The sequence below is a fragment of the Eimeria necatrix genome, genomic scaffold, assembly GCF_000499385.1.
Source record: "Eimeria necatrix Houghton genomic scaffold, Enh_scaff706, whole genome shotgun sequence".
Classification (NCBI taxonomy): domain Eukaryota; phylum Apicomplexa; class Conoidasida; order Eucoccidiorida; family Eimeriidae; genus Eimeria; species Eimeria necatrix.
In genome coordinates, this window is record NW_013651742.1 from 1 (window position 1) to 10,752 (window position 10,752).

Consider the following 10,752-nt stretch of genomic DNA (forward strand, 5'->3'; position numbering starts at 1 on the left):
AATATATATATATATATATATATATATATATATAGAAGTATCATAATATATATATATATATATCTATATATATATATAAATATATCTATAGATGTGCCCCGAGGAAGCCCCAGTTGGCCCCTTTAGTTCCCCAGAACATCCCAAGACAGTCCATTTAATTCGCAAGTACAAAAGAGGAAAGTTTTTTAATTCAAAATAACAAAAGGAAAGTTTATTTAATTCAGAAGAAAAAAAGGAAAGTTTATTTAATTCAAAATAACGAAAGAGGAAAGTTTATTTAATTCACAAGTACAAAAGGAACACAGGGACAGTCTCTCGCCTCCTGGGGCCCAACAAGCAGCAGCAGCAGCACAGCAGCAGCAGCAGCAGCAGCACGGCAGCAGCAGCAGACTGCTGCGGCTACTGCAGCAGCAGCAGCAGACTGCTGCGGCTACTGCAGCAGCAGCAGACTGCTGCGGCTGCTGCTGCAGCAGCAGCAGCAGACTGCTGCGGCTGCTGCTGCAGCAGCAGCAGCAGCAGCACAGCAGCAGCAGCAGCAGCAGCACAGCAGCAGCAGCAGCACAGCAGCAGCAGCAGAAGCAGCAGCAGCGCCCCGCGGTGTCCAGCAGAAGTCTGAAGCCGAAAGCAGCAGCTGGGCCACTTCGGTCAACGGGAAAGTGGAAGCAGCAAGAGGAGCAATTAAATAATTAATTAAATGAATGTAATTAATTAATTAATTAATTAATTAATTAATTAATTAATTAATTAATCAATTAATTAATTAATTAAATGTAATTAATTAATTAATTAATTAAATGTAATTAATTAATTAATTAATTAATTAAATGTAATTAATTAATTAATTAATTACATTTAATTAATTAATTAATTAAATGTAATTAATTAATTAATTGTGTTTGTTTAATTAATTGGTTTTTTTAATTGGACCACAAAAATAGAAAACGAACTCTGGACCGGCCCCAGTGGGCGTTAATGGCAAGATGGACACTTTCAACAAGTGGAGGCAGCAGGAGCAGCAAATAAATAAATAAATAAATAAATAAATAAATAAATAAATAAATAATTAATTAAATAAATAAATAAATAAAATTAATTAATTGTATTTAATTAATTATGTTTCATTCATTGGGTTCGGTTGGTTGGGGGCTTTTTCGCGAAAAAGCGACGCGAATTGCTGCTGCTGCTGCTGCTGCTGCAGCAGTTGCTGCGCTGCTGCAGCAGCAGTTGCTGCGCTGCTGCAGCAGCAGTTGCTGCGCTGCTGCAGCAGAACAGATTCATTCCAGACTCAGAGATAGTGCTCTACTCGATTCTGCTGCTGCAGCAGCAGAATCTGCTGCGGCAGCAGCAGCAATTTGGCTTTACAGCGAACAGAAGACACGTCCCTAGCTGCCACGCAGCAGCAGCAACACAGCAGCAGCAGCAGCAGCAGCAGCAAGCGAAACTAGCAAAGTGCAAACCCAGCTAGCTAGCTAGCTAGCTAGCTAGCGAAGCCCTGCTGCAGCAGCTGTCGGCTGCCAGCCGCTGCAGCAGCTGCGAAGCGTGCGGGGCCCCACAAGGGCCCCTGTGGGGCCCCTGTGGGGCCCCACAGGGGCCCCCGCTGCAGGCCGGGGAAGGGAGCAGCAGCAGCAGAACAGCAGCAGCAGCAGCAGCAGCAGCAGTAGAAGTCCAGCAGCAGCAGTAGAACAGCAGCAGCAGTAGCAGTAGCAGGAGCGGACCGCCGGCTTGGCGGGGTTTGGAGGTGCTCGCTGCTGCTGCTGCTGCTGCTGCAGTGGTTAGACCAGTGGTCACTTGTGGGGTTCAGGCTGCAGCAGTGGTCCAGTGGGGGCGGGCGGGGGCTGCTGCTGGGGAGTTCAGCTGCTGCAGCAGCGCTGCGGGCAGCAGCAGCAGCTCGAGAAGGCCCGATTTGGGCGTTCGGGGCCCCCAGAAGCCGCCTCTTTGCTGCTGCAGTGGTCTTCAGTGTTCGCGCTGCAGTTTAAGATTCAATTGGACCAAAAAGAAGGAAAGAAGTCGGAGATTTCGCAGCAATTCGGCGGAAGCTGCGGGGCGCGGCTGCTGGGCGGGCGGGCGGCGGCGCTGCTGCTGCAGCGCAGCAAGCCGCAGCGCCACTGCTTTGCTGCGATTTCTGCGGAGAAATGAATTAAAAAGGAGTTTTAAAACGCAAATGCAGCAGAAAAATGGAAGAAGGGCGGCGGGAGGAGCAGCAGGAGGCGCGCGGAGCCGCCGTGGGTCTTGGAAGGGGAGCAGCAGCAGCAGCACTGCTGCTGCTGCTGCAGATCTGGGGCCCCCCATTCATTGCCTGTTTCTCAGGATTTCAGTGGCAGCAAGAAATGCAAAGTTTGGAAGAAAAGGGATAAAATTTGCTGCGCTGCTGCTGCGGTTCTAGCTGCAGTTGCTGCAGCAGCAGTTGCTGCGGCAATCGCTGCTGCTGCCACTAGTGTTCACGCGCTGTGCCGCTGCTGCTGCTGCTGCTGCTGCTGCACACTACGGCCACGGCCTGCAGCAGCAGCTGCAGGATTCCGCAGAATAACTCTTCAAGGCTGCTGCTGCGAGCCGCAATTTGGCCGCGGGAGGCCGGCTGCGCCGCAGGTCGCGCTGCTGCTGCTGCTGCTGCTGCTGCTGCGAGCAGCGAGCCCCCGGAGCTGCGGCTGCAGCAGAACCCAGCAGCAGCAACAGAAAGCTGCCACGCAGACAAGTTGAAGACAAGATCCGGCTTTTTTCTCCGTTTAAAATCAAATAGATTTGTTTTTTAGGGGCGTTTCAAGTGGGGTGCAGCAGAAGTGCCGGGATCTATTCTGCAACAGCAGCAGCTGAGACTACCCACTGGAGCAGCAGCAGCAGCGGCAGCACTGCGGGCTCCTGCTGCTGCATTTCCGTGCCTTTTCCCCCTGCATGCAGCTTCTTTTTTCTGTATTTTATTTGCAAATCCTTAGCCAAACTCTTGCTTCCTCCCTTGCTTCCAGAGCTGCTGCTGCTGCTGCTGCTCGCTGCAGCAGGCGGGCGGCGCAGGATCTACTTTGCTGCAGCAGGAGCGCCTGAGCAGCAGCTGCGCGCAACCCGGGCCCCTGCCGACGCATTCCTTCCTGCTGCTGCTGCTGCTGCTGCTGCAGCAGCTTTTATTGCCTCTTCCTGCAGCAGCAACTGCTGCGAGGCCCTGCCGCCAGCCCTCAATGGAGCGGCGCCCAGCAGCAGCGCAGCAACCACAGCATAACTAGCAGCAGCAGCAGCAGCAATGACCCTGTTTACTTCCAAGATTCCTCTCCCCGACGAGCCCCAAGCTGCTGCTGCTGCTGCTGCTGCTGCTGCTGCTGGCAGCCGGGACTATGTGCCGCTGCAGCGCCGGCGAAGGGCCCCGGGGGCCCTCCCCAGGGGGGCCCTGCTGCTGCTGCTGCCCCCCCTTGCTGCAGCAGTGGCCTTCCTGCTGCTGTCTTGCTTCAGACAAGCAGCAGCAGCGCAGCGCTTCCAGGGCCGGGCCCGCAGCCTCGCGGACAGGGAGCAGCAGCAGCAGCAGCAGCAGCAGCAGCAGCAGCAGGGCAGGGAGTCCGACGCGCTGCTGCACTGCAGCAGCAGCAGCGGCAGCTCCGACTGGTCCGACGAGGACTTCATGAGTTTCTCCAGCGACTCCGATGAGGACTTCTTCAGCGGGACTGAAGGGTCTCCGGATGCTGCTGCTGCTGCTGCTGCTGCTGCTGCTGCGCCTGCTGCTGCTGCTGCTGCTGCGCAGCACCCAGCAGCAGGCGCAGCGCAAGGCCCCGCAGTCCCCCTCTTCCCTTTGCTGCAGCCTCAGTACCAACTCAACTTCTTGAAGAGCAGTGGACCACTGGTCACGCTGCCTCTAGCAGCAGCAAATGGGGCGGCTGCAGCAGACGCAGCAGCAGCAGCAGCGCCTGCTGCTGCTGCAGCAGCAGACATCCGCAGCAACAGCAGCAGCCCGGCGGAAGACAGAGTGCTGCTGACGATTGACCCGTACACAGGCGGTGCGATGGGGGAGGGAGAGCCTTCGTCAGCAGCAGCAGCAGCAGGCCCGCCTCCTGCTGCTGCTGCTGCTGCTGCTGCTGCTGTCGCTGCTGCTGCTGCTACTGCTGCTGCAGCGCCCTCCTTTTCCGTCCAGTCACTGACTTACGGCCGCAGCAACGGGAACCAAGAGCGCCCTTGCTGGAAGAGTGAGTTGAAACTGCTGCCTGTTTTCGCGGGGTCTCCATTTGCTGCTGCAGCTCCTGCTGCTGCTGCTGCTGCTGCTGCTCCAGCAGCAGCAGCAGCAGCAGCAGGAGCAGCGCCTGCTGCTGCAGCTCCGGCTGCTGCTGCAGCGCCTGCTGCTGCCGCAGCGCCTGCTGCTGCCGCAGCGCCTGCTGCTGCCGGAGGGCCCCCTCCCCCTGCTGCTGCTGCTGCTGCTGCTGCTGCTGCTGCTCCTGCTGCTCGCAGCTCTCTTCGTTTCTTTCCAACTGCTTTTTCTGCTGCTGGGCCTCCTGTGCGTTCCGCCCTTTACGTTACCCCATTTCCCGGTGCTGCTTCGAGTGCCCCTCGCAGCTTTTTCTACTTTCCTGCTGCTGCTGCTGCTGCACCTGCTGCTGCACCTGCTGCTGCACCTGCTGCTGCTGCTGCAGCTGCGGCCCCGGGCCCCGCAGCACTTGCTGCTCCGGGAGTCACTTTGCCTTTAGCTCTCGGCAGTGTTGCTGCTGCTGCTTTCACGGACCCTGTGTGGAGGTCTCCTCCGAACGTGACAATCGGGCCTCCTCGTGCTGCTGCTGCTGCTGCTGCAGCTCCTGCTGCTGCTGCTGCAGCTCCTGCTGCTGCTGCTGCTACGGGCCCTGCAGCGCGAACGGGCGCGGGGCAGAGGAAGCGGCGGAGGGCCCACTCGAGCACTTCGCTGCCGCCGCCGCAGACGCCTGCTGCAGCACCTGCTGCTGCTGCAGCGCCTGCTGCTGCTGCTGCTGCTGCTCCTGCTGCTGCTGCTGGCAGCAGCGCGTCCGGGGGAGCAGCAGGCCAGGCTTTCTCTTTTTTCTGGGGCAGCTTGACTTCAATGCTGCCTTCGACGGGGAGTCCGTTTGCGGCGAAGGCGGAGACCCCCGGCGCTGCTGCTGCTGCTGCTGCTGCTGCTGCTGCTGCTGCTGCTGCTGCTGCTGGGCCGCGGCAGCCGACGCCAGTGACGGAAGAGTCCTCGGACGCGCTGTCCTCGAGCAGCAGCGGGGAGCTGGAGGAGGAAGCAGCAAGCAGCAGCAGCAGCAGCAGCAACTTGGTGTCTTTTAATGATCCTATTTCCAAATGGATAGCAGCAGGAGTTCCAAAAGATGTTATTAATCATGAAAAAATAAGAAGACAATTTGCTGTGCAGCAGCAGCAGCAGCAGCTCTGGAAGAACACCAAAAAGGACTACAGCAGCTTCACTCTTGCTGCTGACAGCAGCTCTTTGAACTGGAGCGAGGACGAGGTCTTCTATACTCAGGAGGAGCTGCTGCTGCAGCAGCAGCAGCAGCAGCAGCGGCGGCAGCAGCAGCAGCAGCGGCGGCAGCAGCGCCGCCAGCAGCAGCAGCAGCTGCCACTCCAGCAGCAGCAGCAGCTGCAACTCCAGCAGCAGCAGCTCCACCAACAGATTCAGCAGCAGCCGGTCATCCTGCTGCAGCAGCCGCAGCAAACCCCGCAGCAGCAACAGCCGCAGCAGCAACTGCAGCCGCAGCAACAGGAGCACTTTGAATTCAAGCAGCCACAACAGCCATTGCAGCAGCAACTGCAGCAGCAGCTGCTGCAGCCGCAATTGCAGCAGCAGCAATTGCACCAGCAACAGCAGCAAGTGCAGCAGCAGCAACAGCAGCAACTGCAGCAATTGCAGCAGCAGCAGCAATTGCAGCAGCAACAATTGCAGCATCAGCAATGGCAGCAGCAGCAATTGCACCAGCAGCAATTGCACCAGCAGCAACAGCAGTACCAGCAGCTTCAGCAGCAGCAGTTGCAGCAGCAGCAATTGCAGCGGCTGCAGCAGCTGCAGCAGCAGCAGCAGCAGCAGTCGGAGCAGCAGCTGCTGCGACAGCAGCAGCAGCAACAGCAACAGCTGCGGCAGCTGCAGCTGCAGCAGCAGCAGCTGCAGGAACTGGAGCAGCAGCGGGCGCAGCAGCTGTCGCAAGAACAGAAGCTTTTAGAAGACCTGCAGCGCATGCAGGAGCAGCTGCAGCGGGACCAGCTGCTGCTGCAGGAGTTGAAGCAGCAGCAGCAGCTGCTGCAGGAGATGCAGCAGCAGCAGATGCAGCAGGAGATGCAGGACAGGCTGCTGCTGCAGGAGCTGCAGCAGATGCAGGAGTTGCAGGAGCAGCAGCAGTCGGAGCAGCAGCAGCAGCTTCTGCAGCAGCAGCAGCAGCAACAGCAGCAGGTGCAGCAGCAGCAACAGCAGCAGAGCGATTCCCCCCGCGGCAGCTGAGGGGATCTCCAGCAGCAGAAAGAAGGTGAAGTTGCTGCAGGACCTGCAGCAGCTTCTCTGAGAGAAGCTGCTGCTGCTGCTGCTGCTGCTGCTGCTGCTGCTGCTGCTGCTGAAGTTAGACAGAAGTAAGAAAAGGAAAATGGAAAAGTGCTTGCATGAAATGGAATTCTTTAGATTTGAATTAAATGGAATTCTTAAATTTGAATTAAATGGAATTCTTTAGATTTGAATTAAATGGAATTAAAAGATTAGTTAGACGGGCGAGAACAGCCGGGGGAGAGCTGCAGCAGCAGCAGCAGCAGCAGCAGCAGCAGCAGCAAAGGGTGGGTTTGCTGCTGGGGAGGCTCGGAGAAAGCAGAGGCTGCAGCAGCAGGAGCAGCAGCAGCAAAGGGTGAATGTGCTGCTGAGGAGAAGCTCCGGGAAAGCTGCTGCTGCAGCAAACTGGAGAGCTGCTGCTGCAGCAAACTGGAAAGCTGCTGCTGCAGCAACTGGAAAGCTGCTGCTGCAGCAAACTGGAAAGCTGCTGCTGCAGCAAACTGGAAAGCTGAACTGTGCAGGTTTCTGCATGCGTGGGAGTGGAAAGCAGCAGCATTTGCGGAAAAGAAGAAGCAAAAGACAATTAAAAAGGACTTTTATTCAATTTAAATGCAAAAGAAAACAATTTAAATCAAAAAGAAAACATTTGAACTTCAATTTCCGAAATTCAGGTTCCGTCAACTGGAACTGGCGCTGCGGTGTACGTACACCGCAGCGCTGCTGCTGCTGCTGCTGCTGCTGCTGCGGATTTGCTTCTTCGCAGCTTCAAAGCCACTTTTGAAGTGCTGCTTCTTTTCTTTTCAAGGGCCTCGCCACCCCCTCAGCTTGCTGCTGCTGCTGCTGCTGCTGCTGCTGCTGCTGCTGCTGGGGAATTCAAAAGACCTCCAAATCTTCCAAACTTCCTGGCTTTTAACTCTTCAAAACTTCGGCGGATTTTTTGGCCCTCAACTTCCGCAGACGCAGCCAGCGCCCCCGAGTTTTATCTTATTTCCACGCAGCAGCAGCAGCAGCAGCAGCAGTTGCAGCAGCAGCAGCTGCTGCTGCAGCAGCAGCAGCTGCGGCAGCAGCAGCAGCAGCTGCAGCGGCGTCAGCAGCAGCTGCTGCTGCAGCAGCAGCAGCTGCAGCGGCATCAGCAGCAGCAGCAGTAGCACTAGCTGCTGCTGTTGCTGCTGCTGCTGCTGCTGCTGCAGCTCGTAGACCCATTTGTGAAGCCTTAGGGCCTGCCAGCAGCAGCAGGCCGCGGAGCGCAGTCTCGGGTTTGTGTAGAGTCCGGGACTTTGTCTTTTTTGATTTTATAAATTTCATTTATTATTTATTTATTTATTTATTTATTTATTTATTTATTTATTTATTTATTTATTATTATTCGTTTATTACTTCTTTTATTTCCATTTAACTTTTCCCCCAAACGCAAAAACTGACTGCAGCGAGAGTCCTTTCAGGTGTACAGACACCCCACACAGACCCCCACTTGCTCCCTGCAGCAGCAGCAGCAGCAGCAGCAGCAGCAACAGGATTAGCAGCAGTAGCAGCAGCAGTGGGAGCAGCAGTAGCAACAGTAGCAGCAGCAGCAGTAGCAACAGTAGCAACAGCAGCAGCAACCGTAGCAGCAACAAGAGCAGCCGCAGCAGTAGCAGCAGTAGTAGTAGCAAGAGTAGCAGCAGCAGCAGTAGCAGCAGTAGTCGCAAGAGTAGCAGCAGCAACAGTTTTAGTTTATTTTTTCTTTTTGGAAAGCTTCTTTTTAAGAGCTTTTGGGATTTTGAATTTTCTTCTTTCTCTGTTCATTTCTTTTACTTTCTTTTTCCATTCTTTTCTCGAAAGTCCTTCCGGAATAATTCCATTAAACTTCTCTGCTGCTGCTGCTGCTGCTGCTGCTGCTGCTGCTGCTGCTTTGCGCCGCTGCTGCCGCGTGCCGCCCCCTTCCTGCTCCTCCCCGCTGCTGCTGCTGCTCTCGCTGCTGCTGCTGCTGCCGCTGCTGCTGCTGCTGCTGCTGCTGCTGCTGCTGCGGGCCCGCGGGCGCGGCTTGCTGCTGACCAAGTCGTGCAGCGCCAGCAGCGCAGCATCTGCTGGCAGCAGCTGCTGCTGCGCAGCAAATCTCTCGAGAGCAGCAAAGTCGGAGACTTCGTGGAGAGTTGAGGGAATCCAGCTTTGCAGAAACACAGCGTCGCTCACTTGCTGCTCCGCTGCAGCCTTGCTGCTGCTGCTGCTGCTGCTGCTGCGGCTGCTGCTGCTGCTGCGGCTGCTGCTGCTGCTGCGGCTGCTGCTGCGGCTGCTGCTGCGGCTGCGGCTGCTGCTGCGGCTGCCGCCATAGTAGCCCCAATTGCTGTCGGTGCTGTAGCCGTCGTTGGCCCAGCTGCGGCTGTCCCCTTCTGCTGCTGCTGCTGCTGCTGCTGCTGCTGCTGCTTCTGCTTTCGCTGCTGTTGCTTCTGCTGCTGCTGCTTTTGGTGCTGCTGCTGCTGCTCTTTCCGGCTGTTTGGGCGGACGTCCCGCTAAGTAACTCGCCATCGCCTCCCACAGCTCTTCGTCCGTCAACTGCTGCTGCTGCTGCTGCTGCTGCTGCTGCTGCTGCTGCTGCTGCTGCTGCTGCAGGAAGTGGAGCTCTGGGGGCAGCTCTGCTTTGACAACAAATTCGAAAAGTTCGCGAACTGACAGCAATTTAAATTTGGAAAAGAAAATATTTCTTTTTTCAAAGAAGGGGGGAAAGGCCCTCCACTGCTTCCTCGACTCCCTGCACTCCCCGCTGCAGCAGCAACTGCTGCTGCTGCTGCTGCTGCTGCTGCTGCTGCTGCTGCTGCTGCATGCGTCGAGCCGCTTCGCGAAGAAAGCCGTGGTGTTGCTGCAGTCTCTCTTGAGAAAGTCCAGGGCCTCGGGATGGTCTCTTTCCACTGCCTGGCTGACGTCCAGCAAAACAATTCGCTGCTGCTGCTGCTGCTGCTGCTGCTGCTGCTGCTGCGGCTGCTGCAGCAGCAAGTTGTACTCGCTGAAGTCCCCGTGCACTGACCTGCAGCGCTGGAAGAGCTGCCGCAGCAGCAGCACGGACTGTACGTACAGCAGCCGCCAGCCAGCAGCAACTTGCGCAGCAGGGGCCCCCCAGCAGCAGCAGCAAAGGGCCTCGTGGCTGCTGCTGCTGCTGCAGCAGCAGCAGCAGCGCTCCGCAGCAGCAGCAGCAAACGCCCGACACACTTCCGGCAAGTCCTTCAAACGAGGAGCAGCAAAATAAAATAAATTGGAAGCATCAAATGGAAAAGAAAAATCCCCGCCACCCCACAACTCCTCCTGGTGTCTGTACACCTCAGCGGCCTGCTGCTTCCGCTCACGCCCCCCTGCTGCTGCTGCTGCTGCTGCTGCTGCTGCTGCTGCTGCTGCTTCCTCCTCGTCTTCTTCCTCCTCATCTTCTTCTTCCTCATCTTCTTCCTCATCTTCTTCCTCATCATCTTCCTCATCTTCATCGCCATCTGCTGCTGCTGCTGCTGCTGTTGCTGCTGCTGCTGTTGCTGCTGCTGCTGCTGCTGCTGTTGGTGCTGCTGCTGCTGCTGCTGCTTGTGGGTCCGCCTCGCCCTCCGCCTCGTGGCTGCTCCGCTTGTCGCCTTCCCCCTCCACAGCAACACCGCTGCTGCTGCTGCTGCTGCTGCTGCTGCTGCTGCTGCTGCTGCTGCTGCTGCTGCGGTAGGTGGCAGTGCCGATGAACTGCATCAGCAGCACATTGCTTTTGCATGCAATTGGCAGCGGGCAGGGAATTCCTGCTGCAGCAAAGCGCAGCAAATTGCGCTGCTCCTTCATGGCCCACACGGCGACCATTTTTCGCGGGTTGCGGCTGCTGCAGCAGCAGCAGCAGCACAGCAGCAGCAGCAGCAGCAGCAGAGTGAGCACGCAGCGCAGCAGACACACGAGGCACAAACCTCCCCAGAACACCAAGCAGCAGCAGACCCCTCGCCCTGCACACCGCAGCAGCATAACCAACAGCAGCACAGCAGCAGCAGCAGCAGCAGCAGCAGCAGCAGCAGCAGCAGCAGCAGCAGCATAACCAACAGCAGCACAGCAGCAGCAGCAGCAGCAGCAGCAGCAGCAGCAGCAGCAGCAGCAGCAGCAGCAGCAGCAGCAGCAGGTTACCGCGAGTATGCGTGGTTGAACCTGAAGTCCCCCTCGACATATTTGCTGCGGTTTTTGAAAGACAAAACGGAAGTGCGGTAAACCTTCAGTGCAAACGGCACCAAACGGCTCTCCGGCCGCTGCTGCTGCTGCTGCTGCTGCTGCTGCTGCTGCTGCTGCGGCTGCTGCTGCTGCTGCTGCTGCTGCTGCTGCTGCTGCTG

At 56.8% G+C, this 10,752-nt stretch overlaps 3 protein-coding genes across 3 annotated transcripts in view; 1 reads left to right on the top strand and 2 right to left on the bottom strand.

Moving 5' to 3' along the window:
• Positions 1-3,229: 3,229 nt before the first annotated feature.
• On the top strand, positions 3,230-6,406 carry ENH_00072080 (hypothetical protein; the record flags this gene model as incomplete). Its single annotated transcript, XM_013577571.1, has 1 exon — positions 3,230-6,406. The coding sequence occupies one exon, from the start codon at positions 3,230-3,232 to the stop codon at positions 6,404-6,406; it is 3,177 nt and encodes a 1,058-aa protein (XP_013433025.1).
• Positions 6,407-8,155: 1,749 nt separating this feature from the next.
• ENH_00072090 (RIO1 family domain-containing protein, putative) lies at positions 8,156-10,240 on the bottom strand (the record flags this gene model as incomplete). The annotated part of the gene is made up of 1 exon (XM_013577572.1): positions 8,156-10,240. The coding sequence occupies one exon, from the start codon at positions 10,238-10,240 to the stop codon at positions 8,156-8,158; it is 2,085 nt and encodes a 694-aa protein (XP_013433026.1).
• A 308-nt stretch (positions 10,241-10,548) lies between these two features.
• Positions 10,549-10,752, bottom strand: part of ENH_00072100 (hypothetical protein) — a gene marked incomplete at both ends in the record, with an annotated part of 715 nt that continues 511 nt past the window's right edge. Inside the window, one exon of the mRNA XM_013577573.1 lies at positions 10,549-10,746. Within this exon, the coding sequence (XP_013433027.1) occupies positions 10,549-10,746 (198 nt within the window). The remainder of the gene's footprint in view (positions 10,747-10,752) is intronic.